Source organism: Musa acuminata, chromosome BXJ1-7, assembly GCF_036884655.1.
Source record: "Musa acuminata AAA Group cultivar baxijiao chromosome BXJ1-7, Cavendish_Baxijiao_AAA, whole genome shotgun sequence".
Lineage (NCBI taxonomy): Eukaryota > Viridiplantae > Streptophyta > Magnoliopsida > Zingiberales > Musaceae > Musa > Musa acuminata.
Window position 1 is genome coordinate 2,738,231 of NC_088333.1, and position 27,818 is coordinate 2,766,048.

The 27,818-nt window shown below is 39.6% G+C and overlaps 3 protein-coding genes across 8 annotated transcripts; 2 read left to right on the forward strand and 1 right to left on the reverse strand.

Annotated features, from left to right (window-relative positions):
- Nucleotides 1–359: 359 nt before the first annotated feature.
- Nucleotides 360–8,400, forward strand: LOC135678208 (serine/threonine-protein kinase Nek5-like). 4 transcript variants are annotated; one of them, XR_010514851.1, is made up of 16 exons: nt 360–1,051; nt 1,142–1,208; nt 1,290–1,355; nt 1,433–1,479; nt 1,576–1,621; nt 1,702–1,782; nt 1,876–1,918; nt 2,007–2,056; nt 2,386–2,467; nt 2,550–2,599; nt 3,775–3,848; nt 4,697–4,748; nt 4,875–5,540; nt 5,619–7,020; nt 7,868–8,136; nt 8,385–8,400. XR_010514851.1 is itself a non-coding variant. In XM_065190731.1 (15 exons), exons 1-15 carry the CDS (start codon nt 954–956, stop codon nt 8,014–8,016), a joined length of 2,973 nt encoding a protein of 990 aa, XP_065046803.1. In that variant the 5' UTR covers nt 360–953; the 3' UTR covers nt 8,017–8,326. The 4 variants fall into 4 exon arrangements, 1 of the variants encoding a protein (XP_065046803.1); XR_010514850.1 differs by lacking the exon at nt 8,385–8,400 and adding an exon at nt 8,229–8,326; XM_065190731.1 differs by lacking the exon at nt 8,385–8,400 and having other exon boundaries at nt 7,868–8,326.
- A 1,722-nt stretch (nt 8,401–10,122) lies between these two features.
- Nucleotides 10,123–11,053, forward strand: LOC135678210 (NDR1/HIN1-like protein 1). The gene has a single exon (XM_065190736.1). The coding sequence runs from the start codon at nt 10,234–10,236 to the stop codon at nt 10,873–10,875; it is 642 nt and encodes a 213-aa protein (XP_065046808.1). The 5' UTR covers nt 10,123–10,233; the 3' UTR covers nt 10,876–11,053.
- Nucleotides 11,054–11,395: 342 nt separating this feature from the next.
- On the reverse strand, nt 11,396–27,365 carry LOC135678209 (pentatricopeptide repeat-containing protein At5g04810, chloroplastic-like). Of its 3 annotated transcripts, none has more exons than XM_065190735.1 (11): nt 27,232–27,365; nt 25,276–26,742; nt 24,149–24,276; nt 22,169–22,309; nt 21,660–21,746; nt 20,973–21,126; nt 20,261–20,320; nt 19,692–19,883; nt 19,318–19,613; nt 18,511–18,640; nt 11,396–12,195 (listed from the first exon to the last, which is right to left on the reverse strand). In XM_065190735.1, the coding sequence occupies exons 2-11, from the start codon at nt 26,119–26,121 to the stop codon at nt 11,785–11,787; spliced, it is 2,445 nt and encodes an 814-aa protein (XP_065046807.1). In that variant the 5' UTR covers nt 26,122–26,742; nt 27,232–27,365; the 3' UTR covers nt 11,396–11,784. The 3 variants fall into 3 exon arrangements, with proteins under 3 accessions (XP_065046807.1, XP_065046805.1, XP_065046806.1); XM_065190733.1 differs by having other exon boundaries at nt 19,692–20,120; XM_065190734.1 differs by lacking the exon at nt 27,232–27,365 and adding an exon at nt 26,890–27,026 and having other exon boundaries at nt 19,692–20,120.
- Between the last annotated feature and the right edge of the window lie 453 nt (nt 27,366–27,818).

Consider the following 27,818-nt stretch of genomic DNA (forward strand, 5'->3'; position numbering starts at 1 on the left):
ACTAGTTAAATAATCAAATTATATATATATATATATATATATATATATATATATATATATATATATATATATATATATATATATATATATATATATATATATATATATATATATATATATATATATATAGTGAAAAGCCTAAAATGAGAAAAAAATTCAAAAATTCATCCAATAATTTTACCTTTAAAATAAATAATCGTTGAGATAAACTGCCAACCAAAAAAAGAAAAAATAATAATAATAACAATAAATATGAAATATTCAATCAACAACGGTTAACAGCTACGACTACTATTACTCCCTTTGTCAGTGTGCTTCCCTTTCAATTCAATTACCTAAGCCTTCCACAGAACTACTCACTCCTCCTGACTTAAGTCACTCGGAGACGACACCAAATAAGAAGGGGAAAAGAACGGGAGGCGATTGCCGCAAACCCCTCTCTCTCTCTCTCTCTCGCTCTCGCTCTCGCTCTCCCGAACCCCAACCCGCATTGCCCTCTTCGATCCTCGATCGCTCCCTGGCTTCCCTTTCGGAGGCCGTCCGATCCTCTCCCTGGAGTCCGAGATCGCCGTTGGTAACCGGAGCTTCGGATGGTGCGGGCTGCAGTAGGCGGTGCGGTGATGGGATGTCGAGACGTCGAATCGCGCCCCTAGCTCCTGCTGGTTTCGTTTCGGGAAGCGTAGGAGGATCGTCTCGTCATGTCACTGGGACAGCGGAATGACGCAGATGAGGATTGATCGATCTGAATCTGCTCGTCTTTAGCTTCTTCAAAGGTGAATCTGAGGCCGAGCGCTTCGGGTTTTGTTTTGGTCGTAGTCTCTGGATCTAGACGTAGTGAAATGTAGATTGCGGGCATGGAGCAAGCACCTCTGTCAGAGGACCGAGAGAGGGAGTTGAATATTTTTCAGGTGGTTCGATTGATTCAAGAAAGTGGAGTGTTCTAGATCGAGTTTATGGAGTCTCGAATGGATCAGTACGAGATCCTGGAGCAGATTGGGCGAGGAGCCTTTGGTGCCGCAATTCTGGTAAACCATAAGGTGGAGAAGAAAAAGTAGGTTCAAGCCAACTCCTCACTGCTTAGTTGCTAATCACCGTTATATTATCTATCATCTTTTAGTTGCTTATGGGTTTTGGACGTCAGGTATGTTATGAAGAAAATCCGTCTTGCAAGGCAAACAGAGCGGTGCCGGAGGTCTGCTCATCAAGAGGTTTGTGAATCGGATGAGTTCATTATCTAGCTTGTGTATGTCGTGAACAATTTTCTCAACACCGTGGAAATTTGAGTGTAGATGGCTCTGATTGCACGACTTCAACACCCTTTTACTGTTGAGTTCAAGGAAGCTTGGGTGGAGAAGGTAAGGAAACAAGTTGCTTGAAGTCATATGTACTTCGACTTCGGTAATTCATGTATACTCAATCCATCCTAATGCAGGGCTGTTATGTTTGCATCGTCACGGGTTATTGTGAAGGTGGAGACATGTAAGTCACTAGCTGTTACGTCTTTATGTTCCATTTTCCTTCTTGGATGGCATCATGGTATTTGTGTTTATCTTGGAGATGTGGTGTGTCTTAAAGGGCTGAGTTGATGAAGAGATCAAACGGAGCATACTTTCCAGAGGAGGTAATGTCATGTTTCTTCATAAGTCTGTAACTATGTTTGGAAACCATGTGGCTGTTGACATAGTAATTCTTTTTCACCAGAAATTGCTGAAATGGTTTACTCAACTGCTATTAGCTGTTGAGTATTTGCATTCCAACTTCGTTTTGCATCGAGACATCAAGGTTTGTGAGAAGAAGATGCTTTCTTTTCTCTCTACAAATTGGTATATTGTTTGACTGATTTTATGCTGGTATGTTCTTGCACTTTCTTGGCAGTGCTCAAATATATTTTTGACCAAGGATCAGGATGTTCGCCTTGGTTAGTTTCTCTTGATGTAACTACATAATTAGGATTGTCTTTCTTCTGTATTATGCCTTAATATTTATCCTGTGTGTTTCATGCTCAGGGGACTTTGGACTTGCTAAAACTTTAAAAGCAGATGATTTGGCTTCTTCTGTATGTACTACTTCACTTTAATTTTGAGTGCCTCAAAAGAGTTTTTTTCACAGCAAAGCATAAGTCCATCATGTGATGTACAGAAATTCAGAAACAATACCTTAGTTCATTAATGACTGGGAGAAAATATAAAGAAGAGACCTACTATTATTAAAACCCCTTCTAAAAATACAATTAATTGAGGTAGGTGAATGAATCTCTAGTCCTCCACATACCTAAACCAGTTGGTGACAGGTTGGAAGGTTGTTTTAATTATATGTTACAATAACATGAGTCAATCTTCTGTGTCTTCAATAAAGTTTTATGATTGGGTTTATTTTCTTCTGTAGGTTGTTGGAACCCCCAACTATATGTGCCCGGAGCTTCTTGCAGATATTCCTTATGGGTTTAAATCAGACATTTGGTCTCTAGGTATGATGTATCTGTTGTATATTTGTTATACAAAATGCACTGAATTAGCTAGATCATTGATTTAAGAAAATTGGTTGGACAGGGTGCTGTATGTATGAGATGGCTGCTCATCGACCTGCTTTTAAAGCTTTTGTAAGTTTCTAGCATATTCAACTATCTACATTATTTTGTGGACTGTTGTAAAAGTAATATTGATGTGATATTTAAATTTCGGGGAATTTGTTGCTGTACCCTGTAAAATAGTCAAATTTCATGTTTACATCATCAAAGTTGCAAATATCCCTATATGATCCCTTCAACTGTTCTAAATTATCATAGGTACCCTCATGGTGTTATACTCCCAGTGACTGGTTAGAATGTTAAAGGCTGCAAAGATTATTTGCCCTTTATTTAAAATTCTCCTGCCAGCATTTAAATTGTCTAAAGCTTTAGTTTTAGGTATTTTTGTGGCACCATTTTTTAATTCATTGGTAATGATGTGGTACGATTCATTGATGTATTAATTCTATGACCTCATGATGAATCCTCGGCTGTGCTGAACTGTGAATGCTCGAAACTGCAGATGCTGAATCTTCTCCTCTCCCTAGTTTCTTCATGGCTGGAACTACTTCAATTAATGGTTGTCAATTTGCCTCTTCTCTACAATGAGAAATCACATCTTCCACAATCTTCTTTAAAGATTTATCGGGTTCAGATAAACCATCATATTTACCATTACCATTGTATATGTACTTCCTAAAGTTTAGGCATCCAGATTCGGCAAGACATGCCCAAAAATTTAGGGTGCTGTTTAAGAAATTAAAATTGCACTTTACTATTAAGAATATCAGAGCCTAGTCATTATTCTTATTCCATCCTTTATTTTTGATGGCAGGATCCATTTGTGTTATACAGATAGTGTTGTGATCCATCTTTAGATCTGGTTTATCCACCTAAACATATGCTGTTTCACTTTTGGCATCTTAAGGATTTTCGAACAGAGTTAATTAAAAGTGTGACCAAGGCTTTCAACAAGAGCAAACACTCTGAAGGCTTCTTTTAGTTCTTCTTAACATGATTGAAGGAACTATTCATTTCCTACTGTCAACCAAAGACATACAGTTGTAGGTGATAGAACCTGTTTTCTCTTTGACCCACACAAATAGTAAGTCCATCTGGTATCAGATTAAACAAATTTCTTTTTCAGGCTCCTTGGTTTCATTTAATATTATTGGCTTTCAGAGGTTTTAACTTAAACTGATTTATATCTCGCATATTTGTGAAAATTATAAGTATTAAAGTAATAGTTCTTGAAAGTATTATTGCAGGATATGGCTGGACTGATTACTAAGATTAACCGGTCATCTATTGGTCCTTTACCTGCATGTTATTCTTCTTCCTTGTAAGTATTCCTTTTCACTAACATCATCACAACAACTGTTCATCATAAATTAACTGTACCAAATGATTTACTATATCATTCCATTAGTGTGGTTCTCCCTCCATGCATGTAATAATTCTGGTTCTTTGAATCCACTTTCTAAAGTATCTGATGCAGTTTTGGAATGTTAAAAACTAAATCAATTGAACCCTTTAACACTAGTTTGCTAGTTCCTACTGTTTAACTATGTCAATGTCTAGGATTAAGTATTTAATTGTTATGCATTAGTTCTTTATGCAATTATTAACTTAGTACTTATTATGTTTTTGGGTGACCTAACCTTGAGTAAATTATTTAGAGCAAACTTCAATCTCAACATCATTAGCATTTTGCATTTAAGTAATAATACTTTTAGTTAAATGTATCTACTTAGTTCATTTTTGGAATTTTGCTAATATTTATTGTCCTAGATTATGAATTGTACTTGGTGGGCTTGCATGGGCTATTTAGGTATGGGCTTGGCTGGTTACATCGACTGTTCAATTATGAAATCCTTGTCTGTGTGGATATGGACTGCAGGTGCTTTGATGGCTGCTTAATAAGTTCACCCCTCTCCCAGATTCACCAATGATAATGGTGGAAAATTTTGTACTAGAGATAGAGGATGCTATTTTAGATGATGTGGTAGATACTATATGTGCAATAATTCTGATAAAAACAGGTTCTGCTATATTATATTCTACTGCTGTTGATGCAAAATTGTCCACAATTTTATGGCAGATATTCAGAGCTTTAGGTTCTTCATAAATATAAGTAGAATGTTTGACACAAACTGACTAGGAAAACTGATGTTTCTGTTGTTATTGCAGGAAAACTCTTATCAAAAGCATGCTGAGGAAGAACCCAGAGAATCGGCCAAGTGTAAGCCATTTAAGTTACTTTTACGGATAATGAGCAAGCTATCATTTCTTTTGCGTTTGCCTAACAAGGTGTATCTAGTGTTGTTCCACAACATCATCTAATTATTTTATGATTGAATCCAATCAGGCATCTGAAATTTTACGTCATCCATGTTTGCAACCATATGTCAGTCAACAACGTCCATGCCATGATCCTTCAAATGTGTCACAATCACCAGAAAAGCCCATCTCAATTTTGCGAGGTCAGAGTAATATGTCCGAAAGCCAAAGTAGCAGTATTTCAGGCAGTGATAAGGAGAGTTCACAGTCGAGCAACAAATATGCATCAGAACTGTCAATGAAGGGGGACCAAAAGGCAATTGAACCAGACACTGCTTCAACTGATGATGGGGTAGCTTCTGATTATAACAGTAATTCCCCTTTTTATGCTAGGGGTGGTACTGAAATCTCTGAAATTGTTAAAGAGAGACAAGATTCATCAAAAGTTTTACAAGTTGATGAGCAACAAAATATTGAGTCCAGGCAACCAAGAATTTCCAAAAATATGCTGACCGCTTTTAAAGAGGGTATTAAAGCTAGAGAAAGCAGTTCTCCTGTGAGAGCAAGTCGAGTAAAAGTAGTTGCTGCATCCAACCATAGGAGTAGTACAGAGCAATCACCTAAGGTGTCCAAACCCACTGGTGCCAGTTTTTCGAAGCCAAAGCCTAATGCAGAAGCGCCACCTGATGAACCAATCAAGAACATTTGTGATTCTGAAAAACAAGTGCAAGGTTTGCAGAGCTTTAAGCACCTGGTAAGATAATCTTCCCAGTAGTCATTTGACAAATTTCTTTGTTTCTCTCCATTTATCATTCAAATTTTCATGTTGCAGTCACCTGTATCTGAATCCTCTCCCAAAACTAAAGCCAGATATGATGAGGCTTCACGAACTGATCCTGTTAAGCTTATTCTGGAAGACAATGTTCCTCCTAAGAGGAGGCAAAGGATATTACCACCCAGCCTCACCAGAAGGCCAACACTCCCTGCTCCAAACGCTGCTGGAGTTGACAATCCAAGTCCTGTGGATAACGGGAACAAGAGTCCTTCGAACAAATTAACTCAGGAGCCAGGTGTTAGTCCAAACAAAAAAATCTACAGCCCCAGGCAAGTCATCAGCCTGATGGAAGATTCAGAGATGATTCCTATTAGTCCTTCTAAAGGAATGCAGATTAATAAAGATAATTTAGAGGTGCCACCTGTTCATACTGAAGATTATCTGATGGCAAGGGTTAAGGAGCAGAGCAAATTGTACTCAAACTGCACGGATGATTGTGCTGATGAATCTTCACCTGCTAAAATTTCAGAATCCAGTCCGACAAAATGTTCCTCTTGCACACATTCAAGGCTTGATTATTCATTTGCAGATAGTCAAGAGCATGACAGTGGACCTTTTCCAAACTTAGAGATCAATACATTGGACTTACAGCAGAGCACTATAAATGATAAAATTACCTCCAGTTCAGTTTTAGAGCTGTCCTTATCCGGAACGGAACAAGAGTTTGTTTTCAAAGATGATATTTCTATGAGCAAGTCTAACCAAAATCCAATTGTGAAACAAGTTGGTGATGACAAGTTTATAGTCAGAGAGCTTCTTTCATCCATAAAAGACATTGCACCTTTTGTTCCAGCATCATCAAAGAACATACCTGCGGAGAAGGCGCCAATCACAAATCAGATCTTGGAAAGGCCAGAAGCACCTCATATAACCCCAGCTTTTGAAGATGTCATTCATGTTATAAGGCATAGCAGCTTCCGCGTTGGCAGTGACCAGCCTGTGCCGGAGAGCATGGATAAAGGCATCCAAAACATGGATCCTGGGAGACTCTTAAATGTGGTGGACGAGGTGGATATGAGAAACATCTCACAGAACCTAGAACCACCAAGATTTGTTGATTCTGTGCGTATTAAATCGAATGTTTCAGAAAGCAGCATCATCAAGGAGAAACCAAACAGCTCAGAATCTGTGAGACCAACGTCTACAAACGTTGGATCTGTTTCGTCGGAGTCATTGCTTAGGTCAAAGGAAGAAGGAGGTTTCGCTAAAGAAACATTAGATGTAAAATCTTTTAGGCAGAGAGCAGAGGCACTCGAAGGTTTGTTAGAGCTCTCGGCAGATCTTCTGCAGCACAATAGGTTGGAGGAACTTGCTGTAGTTCTAAGGCCATTCGGGAAGTATAAGGTGTCTCCTAGAGAAACTGCAATCTGGTTAGCAAAGAGCTTCAAGGAGATGATGAGTGAGGACACCAACTGCAAATAATGAGGATTCACATCATTCTTTTTTGGATTACTTTTCTCTTCTCTCTCGTTGCTTGGTAGCTCGCCGACTTGGTCATTCTGTTATTTTTGTTCAATTTGCACAGTTTTTTTTCTTCTGGTATTTATTGGTGAAGAAATAATGTATACTAAGATCTATGAACTAAAATATACTTTGTTGAATAGCACGTAAGATTATTCTAACAATACTCTGTTTTATGCTATCGTAAACAACTAGCTTTTACACACTAAGATATCTCAGTCAATTTCAGGAGCCAGAAGGAAATATTGGTGCATGTTACAAGGTGTGAAGAATTGCGTGCTTGTTAATGTTGTGCATGCTATGTTTTCCCACTAGAGATGTAATCCAAGCAGTAGACCAATAGAACTACAATTCGAAGGCAGCATTCTTTTTTTGTTACTTGTACACTGTACTAAGTTGAGCTTGTATGGTCTATTTATGGAACTCTCTTTTTCTTGGTTATTATTTGTAACTCATATGGATTAATCTATGCCAAACAGCTGAATGATAGTATTTATTTGTTTAGATGCTTGAATACATGATAATCACTGGTAGATTCTGGTGGTGATATTGTGACTAGAAAGTAATTAATACCTGCTCAACTACGAATATTCTTTCATAGATAATTTCTCATTTACTTGTAGCCACTTGAAAGAATAATGTGTAAGAAGTAGGACTACTCTGTCGGCAATTTGGCTGCTTATTGATGAATAGATTGATTGCATAGCTTGCTGTGGAGAAATTTTGCAACCATTACCTTGACCTAACATTCTGACTTGTTTATGTTACTCTTCCATGTGATTAAGGTGGATTGGACCATGTCAAGCCACCGATGGAGTACCAATCATCTCAACTTCATGTGGTGGGGAGTCCAGCTGCTACCAAGTCCCAATCATCTCAACTTCATGTGGTGAGGAGTCCAGCTGCCACCAGCAAAAGGTTTTTGACCTTCTGAAGTCAAGCTAAAGGTATCGACAGGATTGCTCACCTGAATGATACACACTGAATTATCTTGGGCAGCAATGCATGGAAGAAACATTTGCAAGAATTTGGCCCTTCCAAGATTTTACTGCAGGTAAGAGATTTCTTGAGTTTTTCTTGAATTTGAAAAGATGCTGTTCCACGATAAATCACTTCTAGACTTTTTTTTTTTTTTTGGATATACAGGTATATCGATCCATACTACTGCTCAGTATCATTGAAACAAATAATAATGTAAATATAAATACACTATATCTGTCCTAGTATCAAGTTATAGATTTTGATATTGGTGCTTGGTTGGACTGACAAATATCTAATTGCTTGTGATTGATGTATCTTCAGGTAATCAGAGTTCCCAAAGTGAAAGTAATTGAAAGTTGAATTGCTAGGTGCTTTCCTTTCCTTGATTCATATTTCAAGCTACAGTTGGGATGGTTATACTGTGGTTTTATCTAATTAGATAAGATATGTTATAGATTTAATTAGATTTTGATGATGATTATCAATCAATAAAAAAAATTTAATTATGATAAGATTTCTTAGGAAATAAGAGAGATTCTTCTAATTATTTATTCTAGATCTTTTATTCTCATCTATAAATAGATATAATTTTTTTCTAGAGAATGAGAGTTCAGTTCTCTTTACGTATCGATATGATTGTGATATTTGAATTCATAGACCGATGCTCTTATAGATCAAATAAAGATTTTTTTAGATGATATTGAAAAATAAGTATTATAAATTTGATCTATTGTTATTTGATTTTAATGGTATTAAAATTTCTTCATATAACAGTAACATATTATGATTTTTTATGTTTACATGATTGATGTACTGCATGCTACTCAAAACGTGGTCTATTATTTGAGACAAATAGACTAATAGAGTACTCCTCGGGGTTTAATATCACGTAAACAATAGTTGTGTTGAACCGGCCGGCATGTGACTGCATCACTGTCATGGACCTATCAATCGATCTAAATCACGCCATCAAGCCAACTTAGTTCTGCATCCCCCCTTCACCCTTCACCGAACCTTCTTTGGCTGGCCATAGACGAACTTTGACTTCGTCACCGGAAACTCTGAGACATCACACTCCGTTGAATCTTCTACGTGAAAGACTGGAATAGACAATTAAAGACCAACTATGATAGATAGTGGATGTGTGTGTGTGTGGGTGTCAGCTAACTGCTTCCATGGATTAGTCTTTTATCTTAATGTCTCCGATTAGGGATTCACAGTTGGTGGTGGAGGAATTGACTCAACTCGAGGGCGATTGAATGGATTTATATTCCCATAGTCGAAGGAAGTCTTAATCATTACGTCAAACACATCCGACCAAATGAATCTTCCATCACTTTGTTTTGTTCACCAACCACCATGTGGCCATGACTTTGACTTGTTTTTTGGCTGGTCTTGAAGAACAAATTGCTTCCGGTACATGTCTCTGAGCTCCTTTGGAGTGCCATGCACGCAATTGACCTATGGAGTCAAGGCTTCTTCTTTTTTGTTTTTAATTTTCTGTAGTTCTATTTTTCTTTAAAAAAAAAAAAAACAGAATGAGATTTTTATCTGTACAAATTATGAAAATAACGTTTTTTTTCTTACAAATTTTAATATACATTTTCCTCTAAATATTATATTTCACACACTTCCTTGAAAAAAAAAACTCAAAAAGCTTTTTCTTTAAATTATAGTCATGATAGATGTTTTGAATTTAAAATACATAAAAATTAACATTTCTGAAATATTTCTTACCATCATAATAAACAATAAAAATTAATGGGTCTTAGTCATGCTAATTATGTATATGATTAATATTAGTGGTATGAGAGTATATCAAAGAAAAGATATAAAAGAATTTAATAAAACTACAAATAAATATTTAAATATTTTAAATTTAATTAAATATATATATTTTTTTATGAATCTCAATGGTTAAAAAAATTCCATATAATCTAATCCAAAATAATTGAGATTTACGTGTTGTAGTAGTCATGCCAATTATGTGATTGAGATTAAGTATAAAAGCATATATATATATATATATATATATCATATGCTGCAGCTATAAATAAGAACCATTAGCGGACAGCATCCGCAACCCTTCACCACCACCACCACCACCACTCCTCTGTTCCTCTCCTCTTCGACAATTTGATCTCCTTCTCTTCCTCTTTGACTACATATCATGTCGGCGAAGGGCTGCAGCCACCACCACGGGCACTCGTACTGGCACTGGAAAAAGCGGTACCGCTACATCTTCTTCGGCGCGCTCTCCTTCATCATCCTCGTCCTCTTGGCCATCTTCATCATCTGGCTCGTCCTCCGCCCCTCTAAACCCAGCTTCTACCTCCAGGACGCCTCCATCGCCCAGTTCAACTTCACCGCCGGCACCAACCTCCTCACCGCCATCATGCAGGTCACCGTCTCCTCGCGCAACCCCAACGACCGCATCGGCATCTACTACGACAAGCTCGACGTCTTCGCCGTGTACCAGGAACAACGGGTCACCACCTCCACGGAGCTCCCCACCGGATACCAGGGCCACAACGACGTCGTGGTGTGGTCGCCCTACCTGTACGGCGCCGCCGTCCCGGTGACGCCCTACCTCTCCGTCGCCCTGGACCAGGCCAACGCCGCCGGCCTCCTCCTGGTCAACATCAACGTGGAGGGGCGGCTCCGGTGGAAGGTCGGCACGTGGACCTCCGGCCACTACCACATCCATGTCTCCTGCCCCGCTTTCATGGGGATCGATCACGGTAGCGGCAGCAACGGCGATGCACCGTCGTTCCACTTCCAGCACGCCACTTGGTGTAGCGTCGACGTCTGAGGCTCGTCCTGTAAGCCACTGACGCCGCTCATCACGAGTTTGGGTACTATACGATTGGGAGGAATGACATTAGGAGTGATCAACTTGTGGGTTACATGAATTAGCTATAGGTTTTCGAGATTGCAAGAAGAAATGGATTGGATTCATTCCAGAAAAGTCGGGATATATTATCCAAGCTTGTTCGGTGCAATGCCCTCCCTCTCTTACAGACGACCGCCCTCCGATACTATCACATACATACCGATCCTAAAGTTTCACCAGCTAAATTAAAAATATATTGGATGAGATAATAATATTTCTGACTATTTATTATAACAATATGAAGTAGATTATTGTGTGATTTTATTCACAAGATCTTGAGAAGGGAGAGGCTCTAAGAAAAGTAATTTAGAGTTTATCCTTAGACCCCCTATAAACAGACAGGTTTATGAGATACACCTACAGAGGACTCTTTAGTAACAACATCTACTGTGACTCAACAGAGACGCTATCTAGCAACACTAGGAAACACTTCCATCAGTGGCAAGAAATTGATAAATTGTTTTATAGACATTCTATTGTTTCAGAAGATATTCTATTGTCAGGCAATAAGAACAATAGGACTAAGATTATTATATCAGCATGGTTTTGTTGCTCTACAGACGTAATAAAAAGATAAAACACACACATGAAAGATATGATAACAGAAGAGATTTAACGAGAGCTTACTTCTCGCTTAAGCTCCGTAAATGGCTCTTGTCGAAAGCTTGATTATGCTCCATAAATTTGTCCAGCCACATGTTTATGCGGATCAAAAGCATCTGGGCTACTCCTACTCCAGTCGCTGTAAATGTTCGGCGACTGGACTATCAACATGGGCATTTTCACCGATGCCGACGCCAGAACAAGCATGGTGCAGAAGCTGCTCACTTAATCACAAGTCTCGGGGGTCTCATGTGAAGTCCAACTAGGAGGGAAAGTTCTCTGCAATGCTTCTGTAAGTTCACCTCCGGTTCTCTCGATCTTGCGCAAACACTTGGACCAGTGAATAGCAGTGTCTAGATCGACTGTGAGATCATTTTCTACCATTTCTTTACAAACACGTAAAATTCCCGAGAATAAGTAGTCTTCAGCAACAGTTGCCCTTGACAGCAGAGAAGTTACAAGGCAATGGTATGCTGCCCTGTCAGGCTTTACACCTGCCAATTTCATCTCTTCAAAGCATTCTATGGCTTTTTCAGGAAGTGAAGCCCGTGCCCAACCTCTGATCAGTGTGGTGTATGTTTTAATATTAGGCCTCACTCCAGCAGCCGCCATCTCTTCAATCACTTTTGATGCTCTCTGCACAGAAAAAATCTAACTGAAAGCAAAGCCAGATTTAAATATGCCATCTAGAGAGAAGCTCTGGTGCTGATGTAAAGAAATCAAGTCACTACCATGACACAGTGAAAGCAAAGATTGAGACAAATCAACACCATCACACATGTAAATAGGGTTAGCTTAGCAGACAGCTTTTGCCAGTTGGTATGGAGCCCATGTCATCTGACACATATGCCAACACATTAAAAGGCATGCGCCAAGTTGCTACAAAAATGAAAATCTTTTGCAGTGTAGAATGGTTACAAAAGTGGTTAAAAGTACAAAGTCCAAGAGATCATCCAATGACAGCATATAGAATGATCAAATACTCAACGTCCGTTGATAGGCATTACATATCTTGTCCTCAAAGAGTAAACTATAAGCATTTTAGGCTTCTAGCTAATGGCTTTCTCCGAGAAAAATAACACCACTAATGTCGGTCCCAAATCCGGATGAAAAAGGTAGAGGGTTACGTTAGGTCACTAACAGCCAACATAAAACTATCTATGTTAGATTTCATGAATATGGATTTTAATCGATTTCAATATAGAGTTGGGTCGTCGCCCGAAAGTGACGCGAGGCACCTTCAACACTTAGGTATCCCGAATTGCAAACGGTAGACTAGGAGGTTGCTGAGAAGTGACCTAACTCAAAACTATATTAAACATATAGCTTTTAAAATATCTCAATGACGGCAAAGGATCAGACACATCTTTGTTGTTGTTGTTGTTGCTCCTTTGAGAACAATGGAATGCTTATATAGTTCTTCCATGGAAGACTATTACCATGATATCTTCATTATCATGAAAAGGTTTCCGAAGCATTTGTCCAAGACCTTGTAGTTCACTTCTAGCAGAGACTACATATTTCTTATTTAAGTGTCAAATGAAATTTCCTATTTTCTTTTCTAATTTATGAATCACAACAATTTTCTTTTACAAAAATGTCAACATAAACCAATTAGACAGTTGTCTTACATAAGATGAGTCATGCACATGACTCACCTAGAGCCTCAATGGCCTGCCTAATGATCAACAATTAGGCAAATTCCTAAGCAGGTGGGCAATAACAAAGCAATTTGTTCCCCGACTTATCACAGACTTAACTGGTTTTACCTAAATTGTGAGACACCCTTGCGTGTTCGTCCACAAAGGGTCAGCCTCCTCGAAATCTTTTATGGTCCCTTAAAGACTTACAAAATAGAAGACGGGTTAGAGAAAACGTTTAGCTTGGGATCTACAAGAAGCCATTTTAGTAAACACTTGATACGCAATACAAATTATAAACATAGACTTCGCAAGCTCTGAACAGTCACGCGACAAAGAGTCCAACTTGGTCCGCCGCGACCAAAAGTCTCCACAAGTGCCCGCATAATACTGCTACGGAACAAGACAATAAACTAGCCTTATATACTACTCCAAATGCCCATCCAGCCATGCGCCACTCTGGTAGTTCCTGGGTGCTGTGTTAGCTGACACTTTGCACCACTCTGCGAAGCTAGAAAACCCCCCAAAATGGCTACCTGGATGACTTTCTCAAACACCCTGTTTACAACCGAAAAACACGGACATACACAAGCATTACATCAAACACCCTGTTTACAACTATATGTCCATGACATTCTCCCCTCGTCGAAGCCTTTACGGACGTTATATCTCCTCGCCTTTGCTGAATCTTCAATCTTTTGCTCCAATTGCAATGAGCCTCTTGGCTCCCAACTGCACTCTGTCGCTGTTGTTGAGTAGTCGAACTTTGATCCGCCATATTGCTTCAACTCACCAATGACTCTAACTATGGTGTGGGGTCGACCGAGTTGTGTTGATCCTAGTTGGTTGCGGATCCTTTAGATGAAGGAAAAGACCTTCCTTGTTATGTGTCAGTCTCTCAAATGTCTCATGCTGCTTGAACTTACTGGATGCCTATTGGAGTTTTAACGAGGATCGCCTCGCAGACTTTAAAATTTTTGGGGTCTTTCCTTCGTAAAATTTGCCCATCGATTCCTCTTTTACTTAGTTATCGCCTCCAAGTAAGTTCGCTTCACTTTCGCTTTCGATTGACATTCTGTTGGGAAATGAAACGGACGGTCTACTCTCAATAACACTTATTACCACTAGTGAGGATTTGATAAATGTTGTCTTCCACTAAGTTTCTTCGAAGGGTCTTTGAAACTATGCAAAGCTCCTCTGCTAGATAAATAAGAGAACTCGGGTACTCAGTTTTGCCCATTCTCTTAGGAGTTGAGAAGACAAAGGTTACTCGACTTCGCTCGCCTTTGTTGGTTACTAGCCTTCGCTTGTTCTTTGCTCACACTTGCAAAACACTCGAAGTGTTTGCATTGCTTGTATTAAGTTAGCTACTGCGATTTGCCTTCTCATTGTCATTGTACTTCTGGAATGCAAGAAGTTTTACTCGAAAAGAGCAAAATTTTACCCCAACTTGGAGCAAGTCTCCAATAGTTTTGGTTGCCTCTGGACTTATACCGTCTTCTCCATCATCTTTACCGCCTACTCCTTTGAGTAGAAAAGGTATAGCACCGCGTAGTATCTACTTCGTTCTTTGGTCGAGCACTCTTGAATCGACCCGAAGTCTTCCACTTTATGCTATTTTAATGAGAAGTCCGTTGACATCGATCTTACGAAGTTCTTTGGCTTCTGCCCTTCAGCCTTGTCTTGATACTTAAAGTCTGTCTCTACATTCTCCACCTCCTCGGTCCCTTTCATGACCAAGTGCTCTCCCTCAATGAGAGCAAGGAATTGATGACTCCATGGAAGTCCCACCTCTTCGGTACCACGACACTGCAATGCTTCTTTCGACCACCTATTTCAACACTTCTGTGTTTCTCCGAGCAGTTCCCTTTGGTCAATGGAAAGATAGACTGCAACTCTTATACATGGCCTCCGCCATCATGTTATTGGGCTCGCGCCAATTATGTTCTCCTTTGCTTCCTTGGTAGTAGCATTCGCTTACTCGACTTTATCCTCTGACTTGTCGGGCTCCTTTAAGCGAATATGAGCTCTGGAGCAATCCACTTTCCAACTACTCCGATCATACCTCTACATGATCAAGCCTCCCCATGGGGGATTCACTGGTACTTGCACTTAGAATTCTCTCGATGGTACACAACCCCAATATGCTAATGACTAAGGCTTTCATCTGATGCAAAATTCACTCATTGAATCCATAGCCCCAATATGCACACACGAAAGACCCACCTCTACGGTACCATGACATTCACTCATTGAATCCATAGCCCTTCTTGTTGTCATATTGTTCACCGAAGTGAAGCTCTTAGTAGCTCCTGATCATACCTCCGTATAATCTAGTCCCTCGTAAGACCTCTCCCGTGTGTGTCGCATTGCCTCGAACTATTCCACCACGATCCACTGCCCTATGTCACCTCCTGGTGACATCTCCATTACATTATGATCTTTGTGGGATGAACTCGAACTACGATCTCTCTATGAATGACCTTTGCCAGCACATCGTAGGGCCTCCGCCACCTCCGATTATGTTCGCTCCTTTGGTAATCTAGCTTCATCCATCTGCTCTCGAGTCACACCCGGATGAAACATAGCTCTAGGATAGTCCGTCGCCTAGTAGCTGGTGGACTTCGCTAAAGTTGGTGCGCCATCGTCTGGATCCTGGGCCTTTGCCCCCCCAGCACAATCTCTGCGGTGCACCACTTCATTTGTGGCAACTCAAATGGCAGCATTACGACATATTCTTCAAGAGTACCCGCCTCCTGCGTCCTATTGCCCCGTGCCAAGACCTTCTGACCCCAACTTCGCCTCTACAAGTTGAGTAGTCTTAATTCCTCTATCAAATGCTTCACCAAGATAAGGCGCATATGCCTCGAAGCTCCCTTTAACTTTGGCACTATGCAAGTTGAGTCCACTCCAAAATGAGGGACCCATGGAATGACATGATCTCGCTCTTACCTTTGTAAGAGTTCATGCCCTTGACCTCTAAGGAAGGATTCGTGCCTCCGCTCTATGTTCCGTCTTCTATGTCGACTCCCTTCATGCGGCTTGAGCACTTTACCAAGTTCCACCCAAGTTACTCCGCTCCTCGATTTGCATTTAGTTGATGGTAGCCCTCGCGCCCACCATTCCACGGGTCAGCCCTCTGTTGAGTTTGATTTCCACATCGACTCTAAGTGTGTCTTCGTTTGGTGTTGCCTTGGGCTACTCCCCCACTTGATCTCACAATGCATCAACCAACGCATTACCTCATGCAAGATCATGTGATGACTCCTCGTCGCTCGCTCGATCCGTTGAGTTTTATGGAGTTATTGTCTTAAGGTACCCCCTCCTCAATATGTGCAGTCCATTGCACATGATTCTCTCTTTGGAGAACCGGGATTTATCCCTCCTAGATATCTATCCCATTGGAACAACTTCTCTCTTTACATCCTTCCTTCTGGAAGTTTCGAAGACATCCATCCCCTTGGACTACTTCGCCTTGCTGAATAAACTATGCACTATTCCGTCCCTGCAAATGCACTACCTAGATTGCGACTCTTTGCTAATACAACCCCCCGCTACGCACCTCAAAGCCTAGCAACATGATGAACTCGCTGCACACTTCAACCTCCTACGGACGTATCCTTCCCATGCTAAAGAGAAAGTTTTAATGCTCTATGGCACCGAGTTTTGATTGCCTTGAGATGGCTATGAACAGTCTATTGTCCGCATACAAGCTCTTGTATGAGTACTAAATTATTCGAGTTAGTAATTCCCCTCACCTCTGTGAGCTTTGCACAACTCTTTTGATTGTTGAGCAACCAATCCCACCTTGCACGGTCTCATCCTTTACCAAGCGTCCTTCTTGCCTTGAACATCATCAAGTTTGGTTACCAACGTCAAACCATAGCTCGAACTCAGCCATCCCAACCTTTATGCACTACACGTTCTTCTCAGCTCAATTATCCTCGTGGTGCCTCTCGCGTGAAGGGTTGGCCATTCCTCTAAATGTCAATCTTGGATGCCCGCTCCTCTAAGCGACTCATTTCCTTACATCTCAATGCCAATTTCCCCCAACCAGTCACGCATGCTAGCTACCCTCAATGCAACCTCGCTAGGTCCCCCACGTTTATATGCCAAGTGTTTCTAAGCATGCTTGTCCCACTATGATACCATTTATCATAGACTTAGCTGGTTTTGCCTAAGTCGTGCGACACCCTTGCATGTTTTTCTGCAAAGGATCAACCTTCATGAAATCTCTTATGGTCCCTTAAGGACCTACAAAAAAGAAGACGAGTTAGAGAAAGCGTTTAACTCGAGATCCACAAGCAGCCATTTCAACAAACACTTGATAGGCAATGCAAATTACAAACATAGACTTCACAACCTCTAAACAGTCATGTGACAATATTCTAAAGTGGTCCGCCATGACCAAAAGTCCCCACAAGTGCCCACATGATATTGCTATGGAACAAGACATCAAACCAACCATAGACACTACCCCAAAAGCTCATCCGATCATGTGCCAGTCGAGTAGCTTCTGGGTGTTGTGTTGGCTGACACTCTACACCACTCTACGGAGATAGAAAACCCCTAAAATAGCTACTTGGATGACCTGTTTCTAGGTAGTTTTGCCTCTATGCGACGATTGCATACAACCTACGTTGACAGCTTAAACAACCACAAAAGCCAATCAAAATGGATCTACTAAACCTACTGCAAATCCTCTACATGTTATGCAAAGCATGAACAAAACTGAAAGACACGAATATACACAAACATTACATCGAACACCCTGTTTACAACTATGCCTGTGACAAACTATTAAATTATATTGTGGAACACGATCTATAATAGCCCCTTAATGATACACTCTACATAAATAACTCATACATATTATCTCTCACTTCTCATGATTTCCTATTTCAACAAAGTGTTGAGAGACAGAAAAGTATGAAGATCCATTAATTAGAGAGCAAAGAATAGACATTCGTGGAAAGCAACTAAAAAAATAAAAGGGTATAGATTTCCTTTCTCCACCCTTTTCTCATATCTTTTATTGATCAATTGGAAGCATCCTCTGGCTATTTGTTTGCCTACTTAAGTCTCCTAAAAAATGGACTGGACTAATAGTTGCATGACATAACTTTTACTTTTTCATCGTACTCTCTAACTTCACTCTCATTCAGCTTGCAAATGAAGTATTTTATCCTTCTACACCAATGAAATCAATAAGTTCTTAACGCAGCATGTGATATAGTACTAAAATTTTATAACAATGGCAATGCTTGAAGGGAATATGTCCTAGTGTAATGTGTAAAGCACTTCTGGTTACCGGCATATGACCAGCCTTGCAGCATGCATTTATTAAGGAAGTGTATGTATGAATGTCAGGAGGAACTCCGTCTTGTTTCATCTGTTGCAACAGATCATCAGCCTCCCAAACATCCCCTCTTCGGGCCCATCTGCATAATGTGACAACTGGTTAGTCACTTTACTAAAAAAAATAACTGAAATAAGGACTATGGACCAAGAGATATACAATCTTCAGCAGAAAAAATAAATATATCTGAAATATAATGGCTGCTACAGTAAAATTCTAACAGATTTATCCTTCAGATATCATATAATTCATTGTTTGGTTCATGTCTGTCTTTCCTAGATGATCTATTGAGTAGATTTGGTGATATCAATTCTATGTGTGCATTGACACTCACGATATGCTATAGCAGATGCCAACCACCACGCTGTCCAAAACACTTTCACATTTTAAAAAGCAAACAGAGAACCCCATTCGAAGTCTACTGACTAGATTTGGTGATATCAATTGTGTGTGTGCATTGACACTCACGATATGCTATAGCAGATGCCAACCACACACCACCCTGTCCAAAACGCTTTCACATTTTAAAAAGCAAACAGAGAACCCCATTCGAAGTAGTATTCATAAGAAGTTAAAAAAAAATAAAATTCCACACTATATATGCCTCCATCTCCAAATGAAAGAATGTGTATTATAAGTTATGAATTGTCTTCATGTACAATCAATTTCCATGTTAAAATGAAAAAGATGTGAATACAGCAATGAAAATTAAAAAAACAGTGTAGAGCAAGAAATTAGGATTTGGGTTGACAATATTACCCGTCAATTAATATATTGTAGACAAATGAGTTCCTCGCTATCTTTTGAGCACTCATTTCTCTTGTGACTGCAAGAGCACTCTGCATTCTTCCAGATTTGCAGCATGCCTTGAGAAGTGCTTCATAAATGAAAACATCTAGCTCTAAACCTGCTTCTTTGATTTTGGTAAAATACTCGAAAGCTTTACCAATATCACCATCAGTAGCATAGCCTTGCATGATTGTCGTGTAGGTATGCTTACTTGGCTTTATGCCAGCTAAAGACATCTTATCGATAACTTCAACAGCTTTCTCCATCTACAAAAAATATAGAGAAGCATCCATATGTAAATGATCAATGTGAAAAAAGCATAAACTACTAACCATGTCAACTACCTTATGCTTCTGAACAAGGCCGTGAATAAGAACATTGTAAACTTCTACAGTTGGCACACAACCACTTCGCCTCATTAACTCAAAAATTTCCAAAGCTCTTTTCATTTCACCAGCTGCTGCAAAGGCATCTATGATAGGCAAAAATGTGCGAGTGGAAGGCCGATGCTTTCCTTTCTGCATTTCATGAACAATCTGAATGGCTCGGTCAGTATTACCCATCTTACTGAATGCACATACAATGTTATTATAGAGAACGACATCAGGTTTCAGCCCCAATTTTAGCATTTCCTCAAAAATGCCGAAAGCATTAGCAAAGTCATTCAATCGGATGAAGCCATTGATCAACATTGAGTAGGTCTTGTGGTTATGCTTTATTCCACTCAACTCCATTGTTCTGCTAACTTCAAGGGCCTTGGAAACTTTTCCAATCTGAATTTGAGCCCTTAATTAGCTGTTGTTTAAAGCAGATAGTCACAGGGAACGATGATACAACTCAACATTTTCAATGTCAGGAAAAAATACATTCCAAAAGTCAAAAGATGAACTAAATGGTAGCAAACTTTCTTTACCTTAATGTACAGGTTAATAAGGCATCCATAACTGATGACTGAAGGTGCAAATCCACATTCCTGCAGAACACACAAACAGAAGCAAAGTTCAAATAATAAGACAGTTCAGACTACAAAATATCAGCACTAAATTTTAATTACTCTACTCCCCAATAGTTTGATTATAACTGTTTCATGCTTCTCTGACCAGTTTACATTTCAACTTCATCAAGCTACAGATACTGATATAAGATACGCATCAATGACTTGGAGATATCTAAAACAAGAGAGAATAACCCAAAATAGAGATGTATCATTTAACAGAAGAGATCTGCTACAATTGCTGGATATGCAATCACAATTATATACTACATCTATTTTGCATTCTTTCTCTAAAGTAAATATTTTTTGGCAACTTTTTTTTCATTTGTGATAGGTAGCATTCAGAGAGGATATAAATATATGCATGATAATCAGGTTTTTTTCGTCATAACTCTCTGGCAGCTAGCTATACTCTCCTAAAGGAACTCAGATAACAAAACAGAGATAAGGGAGAAAAAAGGAAGTAATTCTTTCAAGAAATACATGAAGATACAAGATATGAAGACAAGTCCAGTTTACCATAAAATAACAAGGAGAATAAATGCCAAATGCCAAAATATCTCCATGAGCAAGTAGAAGACACCAAAATGATCAGAATTATAAGATAAACTAAATGACAATCTTAGTCTACCTTAAGCCTTTCAAATACAATCAAACATTTTTTCTCATCCCGAATATTGGTATAACCATCCATCATAGTGTGGTATATGTTAATAGGAGCATCAATTCCTTGTTCTTCCATTTCTCGAACCAAAACTTCAGCTCGAGCCATATTGCCACTTTGACTGCATGAGAAAATATTCAGCAAAAAACAAGAATTCTGAAAATTAATAACCAAACCATATACGTTGATTTAATCTAAAATTTGCCTAAAAGATAAGAATGAAGAAAAGATGCCTCTCTGTGTGTTAGAAATTGATGGGGTGTTTGCTATTGAAAATATAACTTAATAACATTTCTACTACTTCTGTGACTAAGGGTCCTTGCTATAATACTACCCAACTTCCAAAGATGCATGCCAACATATCAAGCAGGTAAATTACAGGATTCGCCACAACAAATTTCTTGTTAGTGTTACTGAAGGTTTATTACATGACTTTATGAAGCGGATATTCCAACATGCATTACAAAGATTCAGTTAATTACCACTCTAATTTTGAGGAATCATGAATGTTGGACAGCAGCATGTGCTCAAATGAAAAATGCATAACTAGCAACATGTAGTAAAACATAACTGGAGTACTATCTTACAAATGTCAATGCACAATATCAAATAGCACAACAAAATGGTCATTAGTGTTACTATGAAAATACTAACCAATGAGCATAAATAATGTTGCTATATATGATGGCATTCAGGGACACAAGTTTCTGCTTTGCCTCTATAAAGAAGTTATCTGCAGATCTTCCAAAGTAAGAAATAGCATTAGTGAGTATCAAAGCTAATATATATCTCATCACTAACTCTTGATTAAGATAGAAAAGTATTTGATATCAGAAAAATAAAATAAAACAATATTTGAATTTTTCTATAAAAAACACAATCTGCCTCATCAGATTATGCATCTCTCAGCTGACTAAACCAGGTTCATGATATTTTCTACCAAACTCTACTTATTGTGACTATAAGAATTTTCAGCATAAAAGGCATGATCAATAACATGTATCTATGTAAAGTCTTCCATTTGACAAAATAACATTTATTATGTCTTAACACCAGATCAGTTAATGTGAATAGGGATCAAGATATTCATTGGCATTATAGGCTACACAAATTAAATGAAACAGGATCACAACAAACTATGAAGAACAAATGCTGATACTCACTCAGCAGCGTTGACTTTGGCAAAACCAGCTATAAGGATACTGTATGTTGCCACAGTCAACTCAATGCCCTCAGTCTTCATTTCACCCACGCAAGATAATGCCCCTTGCATATCTCTGGCAACTGCATAAGCGTGAACAAGGCTGCATGAAATGAATTATCTTCAATGAAGGAAAATGGATAACAAAATCAGTTAATCTAAGGTCCCTTTGGATTAAGAAGGAAAAGATTCAGCATGAAAATCCAAAGCCATGAGAAAATATTAGCAAAATATTTGATATTAAAAATTTTGCTTGGGTTGGTTTGGTCTGATATGGGTTATACCCTCTGGTAAGCTCAGCAGTAAGCATACTAGGTTTACTAAGTTGTAAACAGCCTAGTACCTGTATCAGGACAGTACATCATCCTATACGTTGTATGTCAATCCATAATGGAACTATATTGGACAAATCCATAGGGCAGTCACCTGCGGTTTTTGTATATGGTGGTATCATAGATGAAAAAAGAGATATCTACAAGAATGTGAGAAATTCTTACAAGTCATATCTTGATTCTGTTGATCACTACTTGTGGAGGCCACAAGCAGGGTTTATCAAAGGATGATGATAAAATCTATCTACACAATGTTTTTAACTGTAAAATCTTAAATTTGCAATTAGTTTGTGAATTACAATATCTTATATAATAGCACACTGGTGATCAACTTATTAAGCATGGGACACATTTTCAATCAATGGCTATAAATTCTTAGTTTGATATGTAATTCAACAGGGTGTGAGAGTAATAGGAGTGCACATGAAGGGGCAAATTTGTTTGTTAAGTTTAGAAGTTTTAAAATTTCTCTTGTGTAAGGTTCTTGTTTACAAGTTGATGTTTACATGATGACTTGCAGACTCATACAAAAAAAAAAAAAAAAGAATAAGCTTGAACTTAAAAGGTGAGTAATTTTGTTTATGTGCAATTCAATGCAAGGCTAAATTAAACAAAATATGGAGTAAAGAGACCCTTTAGTCACATGGGGCCTAGTTGTAGAAGCTTCAAGCATCAATAAGGAAAAAGCAACACAGAAGAAGCCAGAGAATTGATCACGGCGCCACTGCTTCAGCTTCATGCCTTAAGTTTTGATGGAATTGAGGGCTAGGATCATTGTCTTATTTTATAGGTGTAAAAAGCAATTTTCTTGGAAGATACTGAAAGTCATGGTTTTCTTACTCAAGGGGGCAGAAGAGGATGAGATATGGATAGACAGAAACAAAATTACAGCAGAATTAAAAGGTAATGAAGTGGTATCTAGAAACTCGAACAGAACAGGACAGAGGGCTTTTTCTATGAATTACTATCTCTTAGTGAATTGTTGAAATTATTTCAGAATGAAGAAACTTCCTTCTAAACTAATATAATATCATGATAAACATTATAAATATCATACTGTTTGATAATAAGCATTACAGGAACAAGGAATTAAAGCAACTAAAGACTAAAATAAAAGGCACGAACATCAAAATTAGAATTTAAAAATAAACCAAAAAATATGCTTAAAAAGTTCCACTTCAGGCTTCATTAAGTTTATAATCGAACACAAAATTTTACCTATTTCAATAAAAAAGATTCGTTGACTTGAATTTAAGCAGTTTGTGAAAAGATTCTGATTTTAAAATCATTTTCTCCCTCTTATGTTATGTTTTAACACGAGAAGATTCAATGGCATCCATTGTTTAACAGTGAACCTGCAAATATTTGATCAGTTCTAGCTGTTCTGATGTCATATGTGCCTTTTTAAGTTCTGTAATATATTTTTGCAAAAAACATACAAATGCACCTTAAATACATGCATACGATGAGACCATTTAATCAAAATTTCTTCGTTTTCTCTGGTCTAAGTTAAACTACAACACATATAACAAACTCTATCCATCTCTGTTTACAAACAAAGTGCATTTGTTGCAATAGCCAAGTCTAATAAATAATAACAATGTTCATACCTTGTAAAGATGCGTTCATCTGGTTCAATTCCTCTGGCTCTCATGCTCTCAAAAGTTGCTCGTGCATGATGCTTATCACCCCTTCTTGCATAATACTTCACCATCAAACGGTAATCTCCTAAGGAGGGCTGAATCATAAAGTACATCGTCAACAAACTTATATGAAGTCAAATATAGATTAGTTATGTTGGAAAATATACTGTCAAGTTTCCAGCACATTTAATCAGGTGACAAACAGTAAGCCCCACTTAAAATAGAGCACTGATCTTTATTTCATACTTTTATATCAGTGTTGGTTATTAGTTTAGTGTTCAATACCTAAGTACATACAGTCATAAATTCTAGAGTACCCCTACTCCTTATTTTTATTTGCTTTGGTTTCAATTACAATTTAAATTGAGCACTGGATCATCAATCTATAGGATCACAAATTTCTACCTAGTAATGGGGATATCTCCAAATCTGACATATTCCAATCTAAGATTCTGAATCAACAACAAAGTGTTTTTTTATTATTTTTACCTTTTTTGAGTCATTAATTGCTGTCTAGATATTTAAAACATGAGTACCTATCCATTGTCATAACGTACTGCAAGCTCCAAATTTGTTTTTTAGCTTGGTTCAAAACCAAAATTGAATCAGATCACTGACTTATGGATTTATATTTGTCTACCTCAGCAAGTATTCTTTTAAAATTTCCGTTGAACATAACCAGATCTGATAATAAATTAGGAAAAAATATTTCCTTAGCAAATATTTGAATGAGCCCGAAATTTTGAAGGCCATGTTTCCAGGAAGCACCTTTTTATTCTCCAACCATTCTTCAAAAATTTAGTGTTAAGTCTCTCTTTGATAAACTTTCCTACATCACTTTTTTCTCCAATAGTATTGTGTTCACTAATGTAGTTTTAAGAAAAATATCATGATATGAAGATTACTACATGCCAAGTTTTCTGAAAAATCTAAAACTTTGTGCTGACATGTCATTATGCAAGTAATCTGTTCCCTCAAAAAAAGAACTACACTTTTTCACTCAAGTGTTTTTTTCTTACTTCTGCGGCTTCACTGAAATAATTATACAAACAATAGAACATCCAAATGAGAGTACTAGAGCAACAGCAGATTACCTTTGGTATTTTATCAAATGCCGACACCACCGCCTGCCAATCCTCTGGCTTAGTGTCCAAAACCTTCATAAACCTAACGCTAGCATTCCCCCTCTCCTCATGCCACTTTGACCTGTACTCCCTTCCGTTGGTCCCTGCCACCCACCTCGCCTTCTCCTCCTTCCTTGCCCTCACTTGACCGCCATCATCCAACCTTACCGTCAAGACTCTTCCATGGAACTCCACTCCGTCGAACTCCACCGCCCTGGCCGCCGAGTCCTCCGCAGTGGGGCTGCCATATAACAGGAAGCAATACCCAACATTGCGCTCGGGGTCATCGTGGTCCCTAATCAGCTCGACTTTCTCCAATGGTCCGAATTGCCGGAAGAACTCAGCGATCTCATTCTTCCTGATCCACTTTGGAAGATTTCCAACAAATATCTTACCTTTCACTCGGAATTCAGAGGCCTCGGCCGTGGAACCAGGATCAGAAGCAACTGAGGGAGGATCTTCGACATTGGATTCCGGTGCAAAGGCTTCCACCGGAGAGGGAGGCAGTGGAGGTGGAGGCGGTGGGGGGGAAAGCTTACTGGAGAGCCAGAGTTTGGGGGATAGGGGGTTGACAGCGGAGGGTTTAGGGGGGTTAAGGGGGGCAGGGGGAGGGACTGCGGGGATCGAGGGGGTCGGTGCGGTGGGGGGTGGTTGACGGAGGGACGAGGGGTCGAGGGGGCGGCGGACGGCGGGGGAGGGCAGCCGGGTGGCGGCGGATTCCGGCGGGAGCTTATGGGATGCGCGAGGGACGAGGAGGCAGGGCTTCGCGGCGAGATTCGTATGAGAGAAGGAAGCAGGAAGGAAGAGCAAATCCATCAGCTGTTTGATCGGTGCACCGGGGTACTGTTCATGGCAGGACGAAAGGCTCGAAGGGCGTGGAGCGAGGCTTGGGGGATAACGAAGCTGATGACGGGGGGAGGGATCATGTGGCCCGCGGGTTTATAACGCCATCGTTTTGTTTCCTCTGTATGGAGATTATAACATCTCGTTTGAGGAAGGTTTATAACGGAGCTGATATATTCGGCCCTCGGATACTTTTCTTGGTTTTGAGGTGCAAATTAAAGACCCTTGGAATGATTGAAAACCCCCTAAACGTCGCAATTTCCGCCAACACTTGCTCTCGATCACCGTCTTAAGCCAAAATCCGGCACCAACTCGAGCAAAAATCATCAAAAAGAAGGGGAATTCACACAAAGCTCAAAGAAACTAAGAAAGGGAAGAGATATTTAACTCACTCCCGAATGTATCGTTGCCGGTGACGGCGGAGAATTCCGCGAGCAGCACCGCACCCTATCCACCACAGCGCAGAGGATCGCCATGGAAGCTGCATCCTTCTCTCCCTCCTGCGATCGCCCTCCGGTGAGTTTGGGTTCCTTGAATTGAAGATTCGCCCAAGGAGGGAGGCTTCGAAGCCGATGCTCCAAGACAGCTGCATCCCTGATACAGGAAACATCTTTTTTTATCCCAATCAGTTTCTCCCACGTAAATGGGTTCGTTTCCGTGGGTCGTCGACGGAACACGATGCCAACCCGATAATGTATCATGAGGAACATATTCTAAAATAAAACAATTAAAGTACTTTACATGTTTCCGTAAGGGTAATTTAGTAATAATGGCACCATAAACGGAATGGTCGGACCGTTTCGCCCTGTGGAGACGAGTCGCGAGGGAGCGGAGGGATTTCTGTGAAAACCCTAACTGGGAAGAGAGCTCAGTCTTCCATGTTCTAAGCTCCACAAGGAGAAGCAGCTCTTCGAACAACCCTCGCTCCGCTTTGTTACCCGGTCAACGAGAAGCCGATTGTTTCGGTCTTCCGTTTTCTAAGCCGTGGCCGACGGTCTCTCTCCTCTTCTCCTCCTCCCTCGCCTTAAATTATAGTACTAGTGGCAGAAGGGAGAGGATAGCGACCTCACAGGTAACGCGTACCTGGAGAGAGAGAGAGAGAGAAGCTGTTCGAAGCAATGGCGGGAGACGATCCGACCTTCCCTGCAGCGAACGCCGACGAAGAGTTGAACCTCCGCAAGCCTGACGAGTTCCCGGTGGATTCCGTCTCATCCGACCATGCCACCACCGAAGAGCTCAAGGTAATATATAGACATGGAGAATCGAATGAGGAGTTCAGATAAAAAATCATATGGACTGAGAAAAAGTAAAGGCGAGAGAATGCGATGATTGATGTGACTATAGTATGTGTATTTTTATACGCATCTGTATGTAAATTATGTTGCAAGGCGGAGGGCGAGACGAGGACGAGAAGTGGCGGAGCGGACAAGGCGGAGAAGAGCGACCTCGGTGGCAGCCTGATGTCCGTTCTGGTGATCTCCGGCGTGGTCGCCGCGGCTGTTGGTGTGGCATTTGTCGTGACCAAAAAGCTAAAAGAAGCATAGGGGCATCAGGAAGAAATTTACCGATGGGATCTAATCGTTGCTTTGATCACGTTCAACTCTTACACATCTTTAAGATATACGCTGCTGTTTTATTTTTTCTAGTATTTTTACTGGAAGACAAATTAT

What these genes read in the sequence shown, in the direction of transcription:
- LOC135678208 (XM_065190731.1), top strand. Translation starts at nt 954, where the DNA reads ATGGAGTCTCGAATGGATCAGTACGAGATCCTGGAGCAGATTGGGCGA. An exon ending in ATCAGACATTTGGTCTCTAG is followed by an intron (nt 2,468 to 2,549) that starts GTATGATGTATC and finishes TTGGTTGGACAG; the next exon opens with GGTGCTGTATGTATGAGATG. An exon ending in GACCTGCTTTTAAAGCTTTT is followed by an intron (nt 2,600 to 3,774) that starts GTAAGTTTCTAG and finishes GTATTATTGCAG; the next exon opens with GATATGGCTGGACTGATTAC.
- LOC135678210 (XM_065190736.1), top strand. Translation starts at nt 10,234, where the DNA reads ATGTCGGCGAAGGGCTGCAGCCACCACCACGGGCACTCGTACTGGCAC.
- LOC135678209 (XM_065190733.1), bottom strand. Translation starts at nt 26,121, where the DNA reads ATGGATTTGCTCTTCCTTCCTGCTTCCTTCTCTCATACGAATCTCGCC. An exon ending in CATTTGATAAAATACCAAAG is followed by an intron (nt 24,277 to 25,275) that starts GTAATCTGCTGT and finishes TTTATGATTCAG; the next exon opens with CCCTCCTTAGGAGATTACCG. An exon ending in GATGAACGCATCTTTACAAG is followed by an intron (nt 22,310 to 24,148) that starts GTATGAACATTG and finishes CATTTCATGCAG; the next exon opens with CCTTGTTCACGCTTATGCAG.